Source organism: Salvelinus namaycush, chromosome 9, assembly GCF_016432855.1.
Source record: "Salvelinus namaycush isolate Seneca chromosome 9, SaNama_1.0, whole genome shotgun sequence".
NCBI classification, from domain to species: domain Eukaryota; kingdom Metazoa; phylum Chordata; class Actinopteri; order Salmoniformes; family Salmonidae; genus Salvelinus; species Salvelinus namaycush.
The window spans coordinates 13,192,412-13,215,847 of NC_052315.1; the positions used below are offsets into that span (position 1 = coordinate 13,192,412).

The 23,436-nt window shown below is 41.2% G+C and overlaps 1 protein-coding gene across 1 annotated transcript in view; it reads left to right on the forward strand.

Moving 5' to 3' along the window:
* Positions 1-445: 445 nt before the first annotated feature.
* The window catches only part of LOC120053692 (paralemmin-1-like), a 69,679-nt gene continuing 46,688 nt past the window's right edge, over positions 446-23,436 (forward strand). Inside the window, exon 1 of the mRNA XM_039000881.1 lies at positions 446-818. Within this exon, the coding sequence (XP_038856809.1) occupies positions 814-818 (5 nt within the window). The 5' untranslated portion in view covers positions 446-813. The remainder of the gene's footprint in view (positions 819-23,436) is intronic.

Below are 23,436 nucleotides of genomic sequence, written 5' to 3' on the forward strand. Positions count from 1 at the left end.
GGCTGTAATCGCTGCCAAGAGTGCTTCAACAAAGTACTGAGTAAAGGATCTGAATACTTATGTAGATGTGACATTTCTAAAAACCTGTTTTTTCTTTGTCATTATGGGGTATTGTGTTGTAGATTGATGAGGGAAAAAACGATTTAATCCATTTTAGAATAAGGCTGTAATGTAACAAAATGTGTAAAAAGTCAAGGTGTCTAAACATATCCTAATGCGCTGTACATAATAGGTTGCATAAGGTAGCCAATGTTTAATATTTTTCATGTTTAACAGTTTTCATCTACTAAATAATAAATTAATTGATGTGCGAGAATTATAGTCGAGCTATATCGATTCTATGCCTTCACGGTATTTTCTTATTTTCTATCCATGTGGGGGCGTATCTCCTCACCTCAGTCGAACGCGCTGCGAACAAACGATTCAACATTGCGGCGTATGAGCTCAAACTCGGAACAAAAGACATCCTCATAAAACAGGGAATGGTGGGAGAAGCGTTGTGAAATGTATAGAAGTTATTTTGAACGCATTAGCAAAAGCGAATAATTATTTGGGCCATTGGTTTAAAGGGTTGTGTCTTGTGTGTTGCCAAATCTGCGGGACGCGCGTTGCTCCCCATCAAAGCCAACTACAGGGGAGGGACATAGCCGATTTCTCGACTTCACCGCTCTGACTGAAGGGGAGGGGGTCCGTAGACCGAAATTGATGGTTGTAGGCTACTGAGAAAGACTAGCTACTCCTGTTGATAATAAAGGCAAAATCCACCTTTCAGTCGAATACAGCTGAGTTGGTGAAACGGGCCGGTGGTGAAACATGGAGTAAGTAGCCTTTTGACTTTAACTGCATGTATTGCATAGGCTATGTTACGCACTCACGCACAGATCATTTCGGGCGTGCTCAATTTGAACGCTTTCACCCTTTTTGCCACACCTGCAAATTGAAGACAAATATGTACTCTAGCTAATTGCACTGTCGGCCTTTTTGGGGAGTGCACTGTGGGATTTATTTTTTGGAAACAATGAAGAAAGGATGGTATTAGGCTGTGTGAATAGTTTGATTATAAATTCGAACATCAATAAGCAGACAAAATATAATAGAATGGTATTCACAATGACTGTTTTTATTTGTCGGCTTTTTTAAAATAGCCTCCCTGTGTGCCTATGCTTTGAAAGACATTGGACCTATATCTAGGCTAGGGCAAAGCCGCATGGTCAATCGGCAGTCTATGTAAGGGATATCATCTAGCAACAGCTGGGGAGTCAGGGGAAATACAACATTTGGCCTAAATAACCACTCTCGATAATATGTCCCAATGTGTAACTACCGTGGATTTGAATGGGCAACCAAAAATACTGTGGGTAATTGTCTATCGATTTAGGCTCACAGTGATGTTTGTATTTTTCGGGGATCAATATGGGGAATGTGTAATGCATGTTCCTGAATAATAGCGCGCTGTATAGTATATGGGGTTCCTGAATGGCATAGTGTTACGCTGTGCATGTCGCGCTTTATGGAAATAGCAGGGAGCGCTAGATTACGGTACCAGAGGGCCGTGCCTGCTCTAATTGTGTGAGCGGTGGGCGTGCATGTGTAGGAGCTAGGGCAAGCGTTCATTTTCTCCCGGGTGGGCGTGCATGTGTAGGAGCTAGGGCAGGCGTTCATTTTCTCCCGTGTTGACAGAAATGGGCTGTTCCAATATGGCTGAGTGAGCTGATGCGGTTGCTTTAGTGTAGGCTACTTAGACAGATGTTCTAGGAAACATGACTGGTGTTTTATCCCTATGTCATTATGGCTGACTACTTATCAGTGACATACAAAAGATAAAGGGATACATGAAAGTACAATAGGATCCCATGACCATGAGAATGTTACATTGTTGCAGGCCTAGGAAGCCACAAATATTACAATGTTACAATGACTTTGTTTGAATGGTGCACATTTGCCATAGCCTACATTGCTTCAATCTGACTCCAGCTAGGAAAAACCCTTCATTTAACCTGACATACGCAACATCCTCAAGAACACTAGTTTATACGCCACCAATTTTGAACATCAAATATGTGATGATTAAACACAGTAGGTACATTGTCATATTGATAAATATTGTGTCTTCCTTCCACTTGTAGTGTAATTAGGAGGTTCCAGGAGGTTTAGGTTCAGTGTTCAGAATAGTGAAGGTGCCAGCAGTACACAGTAGGGTACAGGTGTGTGATTTGAAGTTCAAATAATGCAGTAGGCTCCGATGAGAGAGGATTTGAGTAAAGCTGTGTTATAAGAGAATATAGTACAACACACACATACCAGACAGAGCTCATGTTTGATATCCATAAGACTTTGATGGAGCCATTGACTTGAGGAACAGCTGTGGAAAACACGTAGCAAGAAAATCTTGAATGCATTTGAGTAGATTTTTTTGTCTTTTAATTACTTATTTCCAATTATTCGACATCTGGTCAATATTTTGTTTACCAGACCATTGATAGCCTTACAAATCTGAACACCACAAATCCTTCTTAATTTCCCTCCCTTGTTGGCTGCTGACAAAGACAGAGACACAGAGATACAGAGTGGTATTCTGGCCATTTCTCAGACCGTCTTCCCATTGCTAATGGCCATTCGATATGGGCTGGACCTATCACCATCGGGATTCCATGGAGCAACTGTTTGGAGAGCAGAGGCCGAGATAGTCCTCTCATTTCATCCAGCCTCTGCTTCTGCCTCAGCCTTCAGCCTCTCCCTCTCTCACATAACAGTCATTAAGTCTGATCTGCTCCCTGCCATCTCTCTACTCCTCCTTCTTCATCCTCCCCTTCCTCTATTCTCTGCATGGGTCCTCCTTCACATTTCTCAACAACCATTGGGTTTATTTCAATCTTAATAACATATGATTAGATACAGTATAGTACAACTCTTACAGTATTATACAATAAATATTCCAGCAGTCTTGAAAGAAGGACAATAGAAGTTATCTCATCCCAGTCAGCCCACGAGGGTGATTCTCAAGCCAGCCAGTGGTGTCCCAGTCCCCCTCTGTCATCCGTCAGTCACAGTGACACACATTCAACATAGCCTTTGGGACAGACCAGACCTCATGCAGTGGAGGGGAGTGTGGCACTGTGGTGTGGGTCTTGTTGTTGAGGGTTAGCGCACAGACACGTGCCACTGGTGGTGACCATGACACTTCAGGGCCGTTTGAACTGACTTCAAAGAGTGGTATTTAGCCTTAGGGTCTTTATAGATACAGTGGCAAGAAAAAGTATGTGAACCCTTTGGAATTACCTGGATTTCTGCATAAATTGGTCAACAAATTTGATCTGATCTTCATCTAAGTCACAACAATAGACAAACACAGTGTGCTTAAACTAATAACACAAATTATTATATTTGTTTTGTCTATATTGAATACATAATTTAAACATTCACAGTGTAGGTTAGAAAAAGTATGTGAACCCCTAGGCTAATGACTTCTCCAAAAGGTAATTGGAGTCAGGAGTTAGCTAACCTGGAGTCCAATCAATGAGATGAGATTGGAGATGCAGGTTAAAGGTGCCTTGCCCTATAAAAAAACACTCACAAAATTTGAGTTTGCTATTCACAAGAAGCATTGCCTGATGTAAATCCTGCCTCAAACAAAAGAGATCCAGAAGACCTAAGATTAAGAATTTTTGACTTGCACAAAGCTGGTAAAGGGTTACAAAATTATCTCTAAAAGCCTTGATGTTCATCAGTCCACGGTAAGAACGCAGAATGCTCAATGAGGTTAAGAAGAATCCTAGAGTGTCAGCTAAAGACTTACAGAAATCTCTGGAACATACTAACATCTCTGTTGACGAGGCTACGATACGTTAAACACTAATCAAGAATGGTGTTAATGGGAGGACACCACGAAAGAAGCCACTGCTGTCCAAAAAAAACATTGCTGCACGTCTGAAGTTTGCAAAAGTGCAAAATATTCTGTGGACAGATTAAACTACAGTTGAGTTGTTTGGAAGGAACACACAACACTATGTGTGGAGAAAAAAAGTCACAGCACACCAACATCAAAACCTCATCCCAGCTGTAAAGTATGGTGGAGGAAGCATCATGGTTCGGGGCTGCTTTGCCTCCTCAGGGCCTGGACAGCTTGCTATCATCGACGGAAAAATTAATTCCCAAGTTTATCAAGACATTTTGCAGGAGAATGTAAGGCTATCTGTCTGCCAACTGAAGCTCAACAGAAGTTGGGTGATGCAACAGGACAACAACCCAAAACACAGAAGGTAACAACAGAATGGCTTCAACAGAAGAAAATACGCCTTCTGGAGTGGCCCAGTCAGAGTCCTGACCTCAACCCGATTGAGATGCTGTGGTATGACCTCAAGAGAGCAGTTCACACCAGACATCCCAAGGATATTGCTGAACTGAAACAGTTTTGTGAAGAGGAATGGTCCAAAATTCCTCCTGACCGTTGTGCAGGTCTGATCCGCAACTACAGAAAACATTTCGTTGAGGTTATTGCTGCCAAAGGAGTGTCATCCAGTTATTAAATCCATACTTTTTCCACCCTGCACTGTGAATGTTAACACGGTGTGTTCAGTAAAGACATGAAAACATAATAATTGTTTGTGTGTTATTAGTTTATGTAGACTGTGTTTGTCTATTGTTGTGACCTAGATGAAGTCAAATTTTATGACCAATTTATGCAGAAATCGGGGTATTTCTAAAGGGTTCACATACTTTTTCTTGCCACTGTACATAGCCGATAGCATATCTGATACTTATATAGCTGTAATATATGCGTAGTAGCCTATACTAAAAAGCCTTTATTCTTTTCATATTGTGTTTGAAACATATTTACCACTATATATTAAATATACTGTGCAACTCGCCTGGCTACCCAAATTCCTTGCTCCAGCCAAATGCTACGCCACGCCCACGGACGTCAGTTTCTTCTCCACAATGAGTCTGGATCTGAGTACCTTCCCAACGATTTCTAAAATGGTAACACATTCAAACAGTTCTGATTGGTCGTAGAAACTGATGGTTTGGGCCAGAGCCAGAACACACGTGGGCAAAGCAGCGTTTTAAATATTCATCATTGGCTTTGATTGGTTAGAGATGATCCAATTGCTTATGAAAGTTTTGTACAACACCCCTTATTTTGATGTCACCACAAACGACTTCAACGATGGCAGTTTCAGACTGAAGTATGTAGTGAACAAAGAGCAGCGGAATAATTCAGTTTGAGTCATCAGGCAACTGTGCAACTGCCACTCTGTACTTTTGCTTTCACTGGTTTTACACTGGTGACAACTCCAAGGGTTCGGGAATCGGACAAGATCGAGGAGTATAGATTGATTTTGTGTTGCTGTTCCCAGCACAGCAACTAGTCCCCCCGGATTATTTTTTCGCAGGGACGGTCTCCATGGAAACCACGGGCGGCATTCCTCTGTCAGCCGAACAGTTTTGTTAGAGTCCTTTTAATTAATAACAGCTTTACAGAATTTCACAACAAAAATATATGAATCTCAGCGTAGTACTTTATGTGGCCGACAGCTCTGGAGAAAGGTTTGGCCTCTAAAAACAGAGATAGGCTGTGACTACAAACAAGGCGTTGATATACAGTATTTATATAATTTATATCTACACTCAATTATTCAACGAAAGTCCAGTTATTGGTTGTTTCTTGTTTGTCTCCACCATAAAGGCCATCATCCAGCTTTTAAAGGGGTGGCTCTGTTTTTTTCATGACTTAAAAAAGCTGAACCATCCCTTTAAGAGCTTTGATTTACTCTAGTTTACACAAACATTATACTCAATAACAGTATGACAATAATGGGATTTACTTTCATGTTTGGTGCATAAGCAAAAATATCTCCTAAGTTCAAGCCTTTGTCTGAACTATTTAATTGATCAATTTAACTTTGAGATCTTTGAGACCACACTTCATTCATGACTTCCAGCCCTGAGACAAGTGCTATGATCTTGAATTGTTTGAACAGTATTATATGAACAGTATCTTTCTCATTGTACTCTTGCACAGAGAAAGAACTGTGTTATCTGAGTGTTAAAGGACAAAAGAGGTGAATTAAGTGTATTTTGCCTGGACACTAAAAACAGTTAGCCCAGTATGACAGTCTGCCATGATCATTGACCTGTTTTGAAGAAGCCCTTTTGTCACTCATACTTTCTGCTAATTCATGTCACAAGGTCATGCCATGTCCTACTTTAACCTTTGTTAGGATCAATCCTAAGTGTCCTCTGTACGGTGCTTTGTGATTGGCTCATGATAGCCTTAGGGCCTCAATGGTTTTCCAATCAGCTATTCGTTGATAACCAAACACAATGTATCCTCTCAATCTGCTATACTCCCTCTCCCAGTCACAGCTACTTTGTCCCAGGGTATAGCGGACTTTCAGTGCACCACCACTGTGTGTCATAACATAATTGGAGAATATTTACAGCGCAGGACTTCTATTGGTACTTGTGCAGGCAAGGTCACATTGCTTCTTAGCGTCTCATACCCCCCTGAATGATGACTAGATAGTGGGCCATGCCGCCTGTAAGGCCTCAGCACTGGACTTAAGTCGTAGATATATAGTTTCTATTCGTTTTCTCGTCGCACGGTCAACTGAGCAGACTGAATATGGCCATGTAATGACCTTTGTCATCTCGTTTTAACCACCATTTAATTAAATCCTAACGAAATGTTGGGACAGACTCCTGGGTGTGTTTAGCATAAGATGAACACAATGATACAGATACAATGGTAGAAGTGATTTAAAGGTCTATTCACTTGTAGCCCTGGTTGTTTAGTAAATGGGAACTGAAGTCAGCTTGCATTCCTCCTAAATAAGACATTCTCTGAGGGGCAAGAAGCGGCAAAGCTGTCATATTACTGTTCCTCTGGGTTACTAAGGAGGAGCAATATTAATGAAAAGAGAAGTTTGTCTTATTAAGAAGTTGGCCGTTACACCCGTGGCCATGGGAATGTACAAAGCACAATGATGCACAATAGCCTTAGTTAGTTTAATCCACGTTTTAAGGAATGTAAAGGAAATACATGATTGTGTTATTTGTGCAAAATTTCCATATAGATTCAGTAAATGTTGTATATCTACAGTATCTTACTGTGAAGTCATTGTCTGTTAAGAGTTTATAGCCTAATTAATATGTTTACACAAAGACACATTTTGTGTCAATTCCCAAATCATATGAATGTCATATAGTGATCCTTTCATTGTTTTGCCAGATTATTATAGACTACAATATTTCTAGTTAATTTGTAAAATATATAATGTTACTTTTAGATTTGTGCCCTTATTGTTGCTATATCTGTCCATTTAGTATCTACTGTATCATACATGTTAGAATATTACATTTTTGTTATATGTATACTGAACAAAAATATAAACGCAGTATGCAACAATTTTAAAGATTTTACTGAGTTAAGGTTCAGATGAGAAAATCGGTCAATTTTTGCATATGGAATATTTCTGGGATTTTTTATTTCAGATCATGAAACATGGGATGATGCGTTTATATTTTTGGTCAGTATAAATTTACATTTTAGTCATTTAGCAGACGCTCCTTTACAGAGCGACTTACAGGAGCAATATTCATTCACATGACATTCATATGCATTGTCATACTCAGAGGGCTGTTTCCGACAATACAGTGGTGGTTTTCTTTGTGTTTTTCACTCATGTATGTGGCTGCGAATTGACTTTTATTTTTGACTCTAATGGCTCAGTGTCTCACCCCATCCTGTTGTCCAAACAGGATGAGACCAAGTAAACCCACATGTTAACACAGATTCATCGATCGCCAAAGTTTGAGATTAGACAACAATCCAACACACATCGTTCCTGAACAATAAACAATTGTAACTATTTATAGACAAAAGCATTCGAGAGCATTTTTGAAATGGCTAAAATTTCATTTTGAAATACACAATAGTAAAAGGTCAAATATCGTGACAACCGGAACTGATTTAGGAGTGTAGCGCTTTCACGCCTTCCTTTCATTTTACAGAATGAACCCTGTAATCTGCTCACAGCCATTTTACAGAATGAACCCTGTAATCTGCTCACAGCCATTTTACAAAATGAACCCTGTAATCTGCTCACAGCCATTTTACAAAATGAACCCTGTAATCTGCTCACAGCCATTTTACAAAATGAACCCTGTAATCTGCTCACAGCCATTTTACAAAATGAACCCTGTAATCTGCTCACAGCCATTTTACAGAATGAACCCTGTAATCTGCTCACAGCCATTTTACAAAATGAACCCTGTAATCTGCTCACAGCCATTTTACAGAATGAACCCTGTAATCTGCTCACAGCCATTTTACAGAATGAACCCTGTAATCTGCTCACAGCCATTTTACAAAATGAACCCTGTAATCTGCTCACAGCCATTTTACAGAATGAACCCTGTAATCTGCTCACAGCCATTTTACAAAATGAACCCTGTAATCTGCTCACAGCCATTTTATAGAATGAACCCTGTAATCTGCTCACAGCCATTTTACAGAATGAACCCTGTAATCTGCTCACAGCCATTTTACAAAATGAACCCTGTAATCTGCTCACAGCCATTTTACAAAATGAACCCTGTAATCTGCTCACAGCCATTTTACAAAATGAACCCTGTAATCTGCTCACAGCCATTTTACAAAATGAACCCTGTAATCTGCTCACAGCCATTTTACAAAATGAACCCTGTAATCTGCTCACAGCCATTTTACAGAATGAACCCTGTAATCTGCTCACAGCCATTTTACAAAATGAACCCTGTAATCTGCTCACAGCCATTTTACAAAATGAACCCTGTAATCTGCTCACAGCCATTTTACAGAATGAACCCTGTAATCTGCTCACAGCCATTTTACAGAATGAACCCTGTAATCTGCTCACAGCCATTTTACAAAATGAACCCTGTAATCTGCTCACAGCCATTTTACAGAATGAACCCTGTAATCTGCTCACAGCCATTTTACAAAATGAACCCTGTAATCTGCTCACAGCCATTTTACAGATTGAACCCTGTAATCTGCTCACAGCCATTTTACAAAATGAACCCTGTAATCTGCTCACAGCCATTTTACAGAATGAACCCTGTAATCTACTCACAGCCATTTTACAGAATGAACCCTGTAATCTGCTCACAGCCATTTTACAGAATGAACCCTGTAATCTGCTCACAGCCATTTTACAAAATGAACCCTGTAATCTGCTCACAGCCATTTTACAGAATGAACCCTGTAATCTGCTCACAGCCAGAATGCAAATTCATCCATCAGCAAAAGCTTTGGGATATTTTCCTCTGTCTTCTTCCCACCTTGGTCTTCATGCTAAAAGGTTAAATTGATAATCCCTGAGCCCTGAACTTGTCAGTGGTGACATTTCCTCATGGTTTTATTGGGCAGGGATTATTTATCTGTGTGGATTTTATCAGGGTACACCACATTAGCCTGTTGAGGGTTTGAGTTGGAGCCTCTATTGTCCAGTGGAGATGGTGGTCGGGGCTAGGGAAAGAAGGCAGACCACCCTGGGGTAGGATTACAAAATTCAGGAAACTTTCCCCATATTCCCTGTTTTTTTCAGAAATCGCTGCTGAATGATTCCCAGTTTAAAGATTCTTTCCCTGTTTATTCACTTCTGATTTTGGGAATCCTCCAATTGGGATTCATGAAAACCCTTGGAACTTTTTAAGGAATTTTGCAAAGCTAGCCTAGGGTACAGAGTGTACTGACAGTAGCAGCCACAACACCGGAACACACCTTCCCCATGAGGCTTATTAGTTAATGGCGTTACATCACCGTCTGTCTCCATTTCTCTTCTTTCATTCTTGTTGTTCGTAGATGTTGATAGAACCATAATGGCTTACCAGAGGTGGGACCAAATCATTGTTATTCGAGTCACAAGCAAGTCTCAAGTCACAAGGTCTGAGACTCAAGTCGAGTCCCAAGTAGAACGGGTCGAGTCAAGTCCAAGTCGCACATTCTAAGAGCAAGTCATGTCGAGTCATGCGTTTTTTCAAGTCATGTCAAATAAAAAAATAATCTATACATGCAAAAACGTGTTAAACTACAACAAATGTTGTCTATTTATTGAGGCTACCAGACAGCCATTTTCATTATTTTGTCAACAACACATTTTGATTATGTAATATTCGAACAACAAAATCCAAATTGGCATGGTCAAGGTAATGGTTAACCATATTACCAATAGCTTAACTGGGATTTTGTGGGACCAGATAAGCTGTCGTAAAGTCAAAAGGACACTAAAATGAGATATTTTACCAACCTAAATAAAGACTAGATTTATGAGTATTCAGTGCAAGTACACCACCCTATTCTCAGCAGGCCAGCAGGGCAATACCATTTGTTGAGATTAGTAGTGGTGTCTGACTCCGTGCCCCTTCCTTCTGTTGCTGCTTGTAGAGGGTGTTGGAGGAAGTGCCACAGTGTTGTGTTTGGGGATAGAAAACCCCCCAAGGTCTTATTTTTTACTGTCTCATTGTCGGTCTGCATGATGTGACCCCACCCAGCCTGTCACTGTGTCTGTGTCCCGCACGTCTCCCTCCATGTGACGAGGGACAGGACATGCCCGTTGGCCTCGATCACATTACACTGCAGACTAGAGCGAATCAGGGCGAATCAGGCTCTCTAGAGCTTCCCTTTGCCGACTCTGCAGAATATTTCCTGTCATTGCGAGGGACAGTGGTGTTGGTCATGAAGCCTTAAAGCTTCTCTTTGTCGCCCGCCCGCATGTTTTGTTTTTTTGGGCGTGACAGCAAGACATACTCAGCCCTGCTTTCAAAACAGAACGCCTGACCAGTGAAGTGTATGGTCTTGAATTGAAGACCTTACAGTGGAAACAGAAGGAGAGTAAAATAGGCTGGTCCAGCTAGACATACTCTGCCTGCGAGGAAAAACATCTGTTTCAGCTCATTTATGTGTTTGATTTCTTTGGAAATACAGAATAGATGCCTTAGATTCCTTATTCTCAATGAGCTTATCAGGAAGGATACAGAGAAATGGCAAAGAAATCAGTGTAAAATGTGTATTATTACATTTCTAGTGATCGTAGGTGCCTCTGCACTAACCCTGCATTTATTTTAAAAGTAAGCTCATCATTCTGTCATATTTGACCAAGTATCTTGCTGAAGAAACTGTTCGGTTTATGCTTTGGTTTCCGAATTGTTATTACGAAGCACTCAGAATAGCACCAAGTCCTCTAGAAATGCCCAGACCACATCAACAAAGCGGAACACATCTCTTAGTATTTGAAGTGACTCTGCACCTGTGCTCACTAATTTCCCCATTTCCATTTAACTTTTTACCTGCCTAATCTAATCTGAGTGGACATATTTCACATTCTTTTTTTTGTTTCCCACACACAGAACTGTGTCATTGTCTTTGCTCTCACTGACACCAGACTCCAGAGTACTCTCTTAGTACGAAATCACTGATTCCGAGGGGAAATGTAAATTCTTGAAAAGCCTGCAGTGTTCCCAAGGAGTAGGACTCCGGTATGTGGAATGGATCCAGGGATGCCAAACTTGTCTAAGCATAAACAACAATGAAACAACAATAATATACAGGCAGCACTACTGTTAGCACCTCCAACTGAAGTATGACTAAGATCCAATACCACATAGAATTTCACAATTTACTGTAAGTGGAAACACAGTAGTTTAAAAATATCCATGTACATCTCTGTATCTGAACAATATACTGCACTCTAAGAAAAACATTTTCTGTGTAGAACCATACAGGGCTCTTTGGTTTGTTCTCATAGGGGAACCCTTTTTGGTGCTGGGTAAAACCCTTTGCAGAGTGTTCTATCTAGGACCATCTATGCAGGGTTTTTCAAATAACCCCCTGTATATGGTTCTGCCTAAAACCCTCTATGAAGGGTTCTACTGAGAACCCTTTTATCTTTGGAGGATTCTTCCTAGAACACTCTATGAACGGTTCCACCAGCCTTTATTTAAGACAATACATTACATATATCATAAGGCCTTTCTTTGAGGCCCTAGTTATACCCTAACACAGTGGTCAAATCAAATTAAATCAAGCTTTATTTATATAGCACATTTCAGACATGGATGTGCTTTACATGAAAAAACGAATAAAAAACTATGAAAATAAAAGCTGCATTATTTACTACACAACAAACATAAGATAAACAACTAAAGAATGACACAAACTGAACGACTAAAAAGCACCCTAAGGAAAAGCAAAGCTAAAAAGACGTTTTAATATCTCTTTTACATATGTCCTACGTTTCAGCCCTCCTCAGGTTCTCTGGCTGCCTCTCCATGCCTCTTGGTCCTAGACTTTGGGATAGTTAAAAGGCCAGTGCCAGAGGACCTGAATTACCTACTGGGTACATAACTTAAAAGCACGTCTGACATGTATTGGGGTGCACAATCATGGACTGATTTAAAAACCAATAGAAGAATCTCAAAATTAATTCTAAAACTCACAGGCTGCCAGTGCAGAGAGCCTAAACCGGTATAATGTGTGCTCTCCGTCTTGTCTTTAGTAAGTACCCGTGCTGCAGCATTCTGTAAGTTTTGCAGTTGGCTTTCTTGAGTAGACCAGACAGGAGCGCTTTACAGTTGTCAAGCCTGCTTATAATAAAAGCATGGAGGAGTCTCTCTGCATAGCAGAGAGAGAAACAGCCACACCTCAGCAATTTATTATACCTTTATTTAACTAGGCAAGTCAGTTAAGAACAAATTCTTATTTCAATGACAGCCTAGGAACAGTGGGTTAACTGCTTTGTTCAGGGGCAGAATGACAGATGTGTACCTTGTCAGCTCGGGGATTTTATCTTGCAACCTTTCGGTTACTAGTCTAACACTCTAACCACTAGGCTACCTGCCGCCCAATGCCAGCAATGTTCCTCAGGTGGTAAAAAGCTATTCTGGTCACATTCAAGATTTTGTTCAGAATCTAAAATAACACCTAGGTTTTTTACCTGGTATGTTATATTTATTGCCCGTGAATAAATAAATAAAATGTGCTGCTAGATTCTCTCTCTGTGCTTTGGCTCTAACAACAAGTTAGCTGGAGGAAGTTGTGACCCATCCAAGATTTAAATCACTAATACAGTCTAATAATTTATCCATGGAGCTAAAATCCTCTGGTGACACAGAAATATAAAGCTGTGTATCGGCTGCGTAGCAGTGAAAATCAGTGCTGTGTTTTCTGATAATGCTGCCAAGGGGTAACATACTGTATATAAACTGAACAGTACCGGACCCAAAATCGAACCTTGTGGAACGCCACGTGATGTATTTTCTCTGAATTATGTTCACCAAGGGTGACAAAAACCTGTGACCGCTTAAATAGGTCCTAAACCAATTTAGAACTGGACCAGAGAGGCGATCCCACCTCTCCAGTCTGTCCAGAAGGACATCATGGGCAAAGGTATCGAATGCAGCACTTCAATCTAAGAGTACAAGGACAGAGAGCTGTTTGGGATCTGTGTTGGCTCTAAGATAATTTACTACTTTAACTAAGACTGTCTCTGTGCTGTGGTGGGCACGAACACCAGATTGGAATTTTTCAAAAATACATTTGGCACTATTTAGATGTTTGAAAACCAATTTCTACACAATTTTGCTTAAGAACGGAAGGTTTGAGATTGGCTGAAAATTGCTAAGAGCTGAAGCATCTAGATTACTTTTCACCATAGCAGTTTTAATGCAGTGGGGAAAGTGCCTGTGAACAGGGAGCGATTAACAATAGCTTGCACTTCTTCAGATATGCAATTATGCAAACTGTTTTGAAGAAGGTGATGGGGATAGGATTGAGTAGGCAAGTAGAAAGCTTAAGTTGTGATATCACTTTCCTGAGCATGTCTGTGTCAACCAGAGAAAATAAATCCATATTGCCTTTGCATGGTAGGCTAGAGCACATATCATCACACCTCCCATCGAATCAAATGTTATTAGTCACATGCGCCGAATACAACAGTGAAATGCTTACTTTCGAGCCCCTAACCAACAATGCCGTTTTAAAAAATACAGATAAAAGTAACAAGTAATTAAAGAGCAGCAGTAAAACAACAATAGTGAGATTATATACAGGGGGTACCGGTACAGAGTCAATGTGAGGGGGCACCGGTTAGTTTAGGTAATATGTACATGTAGGTAGAGTTATTAAAGTGACTATGCATAGATGATAACAACAAAGAGTAGAAGCGGTGTAAAAGTGTGAGTGTGTGGGGAGGGGGGGGGGGGGGGGTAATGCAAATAGTTTGGGTAGCCATTTGCTTAGGTGTTTAGGATACTTATGGCTTGGTGGTAGAGGCTATTTAGAAGCCTCTTGGACCTAGACTTGGCGCTCCGGTACCGCTTGCCCTGCGATAGCAGAGAGAACAGTCTATGACTAGGCTGGCTGGAGTCTTTGACAATTTTTAGGGCCCTCCTCTGACACTGCCTGGAATAGAGGTCCTGGATTGCAGGAAGCTTGGCCTCAGTGATGTATTGGCCCATTCGCACTACCCTCTGTAGTGCCTTGCGGTCGGAGGCCGAGCAGTTGCCATACCAGGCAGTGATGCAACCAGTCAAGATGCTCTCTGGTGCAGCTGTAGAACCTTTTGAGGATCTGAGGAACCTCCTGAGGGGGAATAGGTTTTGTCGAGCCCTCAACACGTATGTCTTGGTGTGTTTGGACCATGTTAGTTTCTTGGTGATGTGAACACCAAGGAACTTGAAGCTCTCAACCTGCTCCACTGCAGCCCCATCGATGAGAATGGAGGTGTGCTCGGTCCTCTTTTTCCTGTAGTCCACAGTCATCTCCTTTGTCTTGATCACGTTGAGGGAGAGGTTGTTGTCCTGGCACCACACGGCCAGGTCTCTGACCTCCTCCATAAAGGTCTCGTCGTTGTCGGTGATCAGGCCTACCACTGTTGTGTCATCATCAAACTTAATGATGGTGTTGGAGTTGTGCCTGGCCGTGCAGTCATGAATGAACAGGTAGTACAGGAGGGGACTGAGTACGCACCCCTGAGGAGCCCCTGTGTTGAGGATCAGTGTGGCGGATGTGTTGTTACCTACCCTCACCACCTGGGGGCGGCCCGTCAGGAAGTCCAGGATCCAGTTGCAGAGCAAGGTGTTTAGTCCCAGGGTCCTTAGCTCATTGATGTGCTTTGAGGGCACTATGGTGTTGAACGCTAAGCTGTAATCAATGAATGGCATTCTCACATTGTTGTTCCTTTTGTCCAGGTGGGAAAGGGCAGTGTGGAGTGCAATAGAGATTCCATCATCTGTGTATCTGTTTGGGCGGTATGCAAATTGGAGTGGGTCTAGGGTTTCTGGGATAATGGTGTTGATGTGAGCCATGACCAGCCTTTCAAATCACAGGTACTATGGTGGTCTGCTTAAAACATGTTGGTATTACAGACTCAGACAGGGAGAGGTTGAAAATGTCAGTGAAGACACTTGCCAGTTATTCAGCGCATGCTCGCATTACACATCCTGGTAATCCATCTGGCCCTGCGGCCTTGTGAATGTTGATCTTTTTAAAGGTCTTACTCACATCGGCTGCGGAGAGCGGGATCACACAGTCTTCCGGAATAGCTGGTGCTGTCATGCATGTTTCAGTGTTATTTGCCTCGAAGCGAGCATAGAAGTAGTCTAGCTCATCTGGTAGGCTCGTGTCACTGGCCAGCTCTCAGCTGTGCTTCCCTTTGTAGTCTATAATTGTTTGCAAGCCCTGCCACATCCGACGAGCATCAGAGCCGGTGTAATATGATTCGATCTTAGTCCTGTATTGGCACTTTGCCTGTTTGATGGTTCGTCAGAGGGCTTAGCGTGATTTCTTATAAGCTTCCGGGTTAGAGTCCCGCTCCTTGAAAGCGGCAGCTCTAGCCATTAGCTCAGAGCGGATGTTGCCTGTAATCCATGGCTTCTGGTTGGGGTATGTACGTACGGCCACTGTGGGGACGATGTTATCGATGCACTTATTGATGAAGCCAATGACTGATGTGGTGTACCTCAACTAACACATTGACTCTGTACCGGTACCCCCCTGTATATAGTCTCGCTATTGTTATTTTACTGCTGCTCTTTAATTACTTGTTGCTTTTATTTCTTATTCTTAGCTGTATTTTTTTAAACTGCATTGTTTGTTATGGGCTTGTAAGTAACATTTCACTGTAAGGACTACACCTGTTGTATTCGGCGCATGTGACTAATACAATTTGATTTGATTTGTACTCAATGCATCGGAGGAATCCTGGGAACATATTCTAGTCTGTGCTAGCAAAACAGTCCTGTAGCTTAGCATCTGCTTCATCTGACCACTTTTTTATTGATCTAGTCACTGGTGCTTCCTGCTTTAATTTTTGCTTGTAAGCATGAATCAGGGGGATAGAATTATGGTCAGATTTGCCAAATGGAGGGCGAGGGAGAGCTTTGTATGTGTCTCTGTGTGTGGAGTAAAGGTGGTCCAGAGTTTTTGTCCCTCTGGTGGCACATTTAACATGCTGATAGAAATTTGGCAAAACAGATTTAAGTTTCCCTGCATTAAAGTCCCCGGCTACTAGGAGCGCCGCCTCTGGGTGAGCATTTTCTTGTTTGCTTATGGCGGAATACAGATCATTCAATGCTTTCTTAGAACCAGCCTCTAACTGTGGTGGTATGTAAACAGCTGCAAAAAATACAGATGAAAACTCTCTAGGTAGATAGTGTGGTCTACAGCTTATCATGAGATACTCTACCTCAAGCGAGCAATAGCTCAAAACTTCCTTAGATATTGTGCACCAGCTGTTATTTACAAAAATACATAGTCCCCCGCCACTTGTCTTACCAGACGCCACTGCTCTATCTTGCCGTTGCAGCGTATAACCAGCCAGCTGTATGTTGATAGTGTCGTCGTTCAGCCATGACTCCGTGAAGCGTAAGATATTACAGTTTTGAATGTCCCGTTGGTAGTTTTGTCTTCCATGTAGGTCATCTATTTAATTCTCCAGAGATTGCACGTTTGCTAGAAGAATGGAAGGAAGTGGGGGTTTATTCAATCGCGTCCGAATTATCAGAAGGCAGCCCACCCTCCGGCCCCTTTTTCTCCGCCTCCTCTTCACGCAAATCACAGGGATCTGAGCCTGTTCTCGAGAAAGCAGTATATCATTCGCGTTGGGCTCCAGGAGGGAGTTGATGTCATGGACAATGGCTCCTGGGTGACAGAGGACCTTGGTCGGTCAACAGATCGTAGGCAAGCCAAAATCTCTCAGTATCGAGCTGCCCACAATGATGGTGGTTGTGATGGAATCCGATGGGGAAGCGATCTGCTCAACTATGGCGGCCAAGATCCGCGCTGACTCCCGGGGCTGGTAGATCCGTCTCAAGCGGGGAAAAACTGTTTGATAGCTGGGTCAGATCTTCTTGGATAGATGAAGGGTGGCCAGACTGCCTCCCCGATCTCTTACGCCTTGCGAGTGTCCAGTCTCCCATGGTCCGTGGAGTTGAACTGAACATCTGTCCGTTGGATTGGGACAGATCAACCCTGCCCATCTCACCGACAGCTTTGCTATCAGGCATTTAAAACTGAGATTCGGTTTGCCTGGGTTACAGCAAAGTTGGTGTACTTATAAAAGCAGGTTGTTCTTTTCTCGCAGCCGAGCTAACAGCCGAAGGATCTCTTCCCTAAACTGCTTGATGGTGTTGCATTTAGGTCAGACAAATCCCTGTCCATTTTCCAGTTCCACCTTATCTTCATCTTGTGTGGAAATCATCTTACACCTGAAGTATTTGTGCCCAGCCGTGGATAAAAGCACTGGTGGGTTAGCACTGCTAGCGTTAGCCTGCTCCATTTTCATGATGGCTAACTGCTACATAACAGGAACACAAACTTGCTGTCCCAGATGTAAAGGCTGACCGCATTGCAGACTGCGTAGCAATACAAACTTAAGCTATGATTAAACACGATTTCATGAAAACTATTTTATATAAACAACAAACCGAGTGTAGACTATCTCCTTGTGTTAGGAATCTCCTGGTTCACAGGCCACATCAGGCCTGCAAGTCACATTATGCTGGCTGGCAAAGTGATGTGTAATTCCTATTGATCGGAATCCAGACAGTGTTAGGATATCCAACAAGTGGAATTGTTAATCACCCGCATCCTGTATTCAGAATGTGTCAGGACTTCTAGGAGTAGTGGGTTTGGAGTCAGGCGCAGAGAGCAGAGGGTTTAGGACAATCGTATTTATTCCGGTACAGAAACGGTCACGCCAAAAACACCAGGCGTATACAACTGACCGGCCCAAAAACAGGACCCAAACAGTCCAGAGAAAATAAGATAAAAATGCACATCCACAAACTAACAGAGGAACAAGCCCGCACAAAAGCAGGCGGGCATAACTGGCTTAAATAGCCCTAACCAAAACCCAAACAAGAAACAGGTGTAACCAATAAGACAAAACTAACAGAAAAGGAAAAGGGGATCGGTGGCAGCTAGTAGACCGGTGACGACGACAACCGAGCGCCGCCCAAACAGGAAGAGGAGCCACTTTCGGTGGGAGTCGTGACAGAATGACTGCCAGTATAGGGAAGATTAAATACTGACACTACCTCAACCATCTAAACTTGAACAACCATCTAAATTACGGGTGCAATAAATCCAACAGATTGGATTCGTTTAGGAAACTGTATTAATGTTTTTTTTGTGTAGCATAAAATCTATTAACCAATCACTCTAAATGCAAAAACACAGATATTACAGTAAAACAAAACATTCTGAAATTCTCACTCAAATAGAGCATGCTGGGAAATATTCTATATGGTTCTATGTAGAACCCTTCTTGCCTTCCAAATAATTATTCTTGCCTCCCAAAGAATCATCAAAGAACCCTTTCTTCCAAAATGGCTCTTATGATGTTAAAGTTTCTAGGTTGAACCTTTGCCTTACAATGAAGACTTGCCTTCCAAAAAGGGTTCTTCTGATCAAAACGGTTCTAGGTAGAACCCTATCCCTCTGCAAAGAACCCTTTTGGAACCCTTTTTTTCTAAGAGTGTGTAGTATGAAGTGATGTCATTAGTGTCACTATTAATATCACTATTAATGACTCCCTGTCAAATTTGAGGTGTGATCCCTTAAGCTCCCCCGTCTGTATATAGCTCCTGTAGGCCCCTATGGAGCTTAGCTTGTTGCAGCAGTGCATTTTTACTGGTGCTTTGACAGGTCCTCTTCTGGAATGCACCCACATACAACCCCCTCACATACACGCTTGCAAGAAAGCATGCACGCACACACACATTCACACATACACAAACCCATCAGGTCACAGTGCCCTCAGATTCACCTCCAATGAAATGTTCACGTGTAATGAAAAGGGCTGGACATGATGCACCAGTTCATGGTCAGTATTCATGAGTGAAATTGGCCAGTGCTCTGCAATACCCCCAGAGGCATTAGAACCAAATGTGTTGATCCTGGTAGTTTGAACATTCCCACAGCAATTTACCACATTCCATTTTGCTTGGCCTCATATTGATACATTCATCATCCTATCTCTAATGACAAAAAGCTTCAAGGGCTAATATTGGGCAACATAACAATTCACACATTAATGAAACATTTATATGGGATTTAAAAAAAAATGAAAACGAAGCAATGCCTGTTGAACAGGAACATGCTTCTCTTTGAGGGCTGACCAAAACCAGAACCCCTCTGCCGTTGTTGGCACTTCATGCAAATGTGCATGTGACAGTGAGAAAATTAGCGTGTGATCTTTTTAGAGTTTTTAGAAAATTCAGAGCTGCAGCTGGGAAGGAACTAAAAAAAATCCTGTCTAAATTGTTGATTTTACACATTAATAATGCAAGGCTTTGTAATCGATTCACCACTACACTTTGACCCACTCGCCCTCTGAAGGTTTCTACTCAGATGAATTAGTTCATCTCCTGATGTACTGTAGCCACTCCAACAGCCTCCATCAAACCTAGCCTGTACAGATTGGTGGGTAGCCTCTACTTATTGGTGGATAGCCTTTACTTATTGGTGGATAGCTATTACTTATTGGCAGATAGCTATTACTTATCGGCGGATAGGCTTTACATATTGGTAGATAGCCCATACATATTGGTAGATAGCCCTTACATATTGGTAGATTGGCCATACATATTGGTAGATTGGCCATACATATTGGTAGATTGGCCATACATATTGGTAGATAGCCAAGATTGGCCATATATATTGGTAGATAGGCCATACATATTGGTAGATAGGCCATACATATTGGTAGATTGGCCATACATATTGGTAGATTGGCCATACATATTGGTAGATAGGCCATACATATTGGTAGATAGGCCATACATATTGGTAGATTGGCCATACATATTGGTAGATAGCCAAGATAGGCCATACATATTGGTAGATAGTCATTTTCCTCAGACAATACAGCCATCTACATGATGCAGCTCTGCTGAACTCTGCATACTCTTCCCTAGCAGTCAAAGCCACACAGAGCAATAGCATTAGCCTAGCGTAGCATCTAAGATGAGCCATATGTGATACGCTAATAGCATTTTGTCCCAGATACATAGCATTGATGCAAACACCTATGTGTTTTGCATATATCACAGAATTTTCAAAGGGAGCATCCCATTTTCAACCTCTCCTTGTCCAAGTCTGTAATCCCCACATGTTTCAAGCTGACTACCATCATTCCTGTTCCCAAAAACTCTAATGATGATTTGAAAAAAGCAATTTGAAAAGCATGAGCTTTGCTTAGTTTTTTTGCACGGGCTGTACATAGTACATCAGTCACTCATTCACAATTTGACAAGCACTTGAAAATGCCTGGAATTTTACGGTGGCATCCCCTTTGTGTGGCCATAATACACCCTAAAAAAATCCATGCCTTTTGCCGCCAGTGGCTGTTGTGCCCTTGGCCCGGAGTGCTGCGCGCTCCGAATCACCTCTCGCTCACATGCCTCTCCATCACGTGATGGGGTCTTTCTCACAGGCTTCAAGTGAAGACAAACACATCGGGGATGCAACTGTGTGTGTCCTTATCCAATTCCGAGGTGCAAATTGAAGATATTGGATGAACTGTCCACATGTACTTTTCATCAGCCAATGAGATGAGTAGGCCTAACAAACAGCAAAATCTCTAGCCTATGTCAGTCTACTATCCCCCATAGTACAAAAGTTGACCTATTCTATTCCAAACATAGTCTGGGACAGTTGTGGGATGCGATAGATCCCAAATGAATACAACTACTAGCATCTAAAAAAAAACACGTTTTACCCACTGTGGCTGACGCAACAGATCAGAACGTTTGGCTTAAAATGTTGATAAACTATTAGGCTATTTCTTCACATTATAAGTGCAGCAATGCACACATGGTAGTAGGCTATAAGCACAAATGTTCCATTAGTGGAAAACACCATTATCAAAAGTGACCTCAAATGCAATTATGCATGTAATGCTTTTATTATAAAGGTGCATTTTTATGGTGAAAATGATCTTCCCCAAACTCGAAACTGTGCGACTATGATTTGAAAAGTTGGAAAAAAGGCAGTATTTCTTAAGCTGGGCATCATTCACAAGTGATAGGCTAATATTGTCACCCATCAGACTATTCTTGATTTAGTAAAATAATATATGAGTGAAATTTGTTTTGATTTAGAATTGACCATTATCATGCACCTGCATCGAAACAGTGGCAGAGGGGAAAAAAAATATTCATGCCAGCCAGGCAGTGGTGGAAAAAGTAGTCAAAAGTCATACTTGAGTAGAAGTAAAGATGCCTTAATAAAAAATGACTGAAGTACAAGTCTCACAGTAAAATACCCACTGAGTCAATATCTAAAAGTATTTGGTTTGAAATATACTTAAGTAAACAAGTAAATGGAATTGCTAAAAATGTACTTAAGTATCAAAAGTAAAATTATTAATAATTTCAAATTACTTATATTATGCAATCCAGACAGGACAATGTTCTTGTTTTTTTTAACATTCATGGATTGCCAGGTGTACACTACAACACTGACATTAATTTACAAACAAAGCATGTGTTTAGTGAGTCTTCCAGATATTATTTATTTATTTCACCTTTATTTAACCAGGTAGGCCAGTTGAGAACAAGTTCTCATTTACAACTGCGACCTGGCCAAGATAAAGCAAAGCAGTGCGACAAAAAAACAACACATAAACAAACGTACAGTCAATAACACAATAGAAAAAAAATAGGAGGTAGTAGGGATGACCAGGGATATTCTCTTGATAAGTTGTGTGAATTGGACCATTTTCCTGTCAAAAAAGTACTTTTGGGTGTCAGGGAAAATGTATGAAGTAAAAAGTACATTATTTTCTTTAGGAATGTAGTGAAGTAAAAGTAAAAGTTGTTAAAAATTGTAATAGTGAAGTACAGATACCCAAAAAATCTACTTAAGTAAAACTACTTTAATGTACTACTTAAGTACTTTACACCACTGCAGCCAGGTAGGCTATACTCCTGTTGTAAATAAGCAATGTGCTTAATAATATTAGGAAAGTTGAGAAATAAATATAGTAGGCCTAGCCTAAGTAAAGCTGATGTGTTTTCTTAAATCAAATAACTTGTGTGGGTAGTGAGAAGTTGTGCTGTTGCCAAAGAATCAGCGATTTGTGGGATTGTCATTTTTTGTCTTCATTCCACCTATTGAGTTCTATATACAAGGTGTTACTTTCTTTACTTGTATTTGTTTCTTAATCAGGAGTCAGTGACGTGAACAGATTATAGGGTCCTACTGTAGCTCTAGTCCATACACCATACACACATGACTACATGACTATTAACCATACACACATGACTATTAACCATACACACATGACTACATGACTATTAACCATACACACATGACTATTAACCATACACACATGACTATTAACCATACACACATGAGTACATGACTATTAACCGTACACGCATGACTATTAACCATACACACATGACTACATGACTATTAACCGTACACACATGACTACATGACTATTAACCGTACACGCATGACTATTAACCATACACAAATGACTATTAACCGTACACGCATGACTATTAACCATACACGCATGACTATTAACCGTACACACATGACTATTAGCCGTACACGCATGACTATTAACCATACACACATGACTATTAACCATACACACATGACTAATAACCATACACGCATGACTATTAACCATACACACATGACTATTAACCATACACACATGACTATTAACCATACACACATGACTATTAACCATACACACATGACTATTAACCATACACACATGACTATTAACCATACACACATGACTATTAACCATACACACATGACTATTAACCGTACACGCATGACTATTAACCATACACACATGACTACATGACTATTAACCATACACACATGACTATTAACCATACACACATGACTATTAACCATACACACAT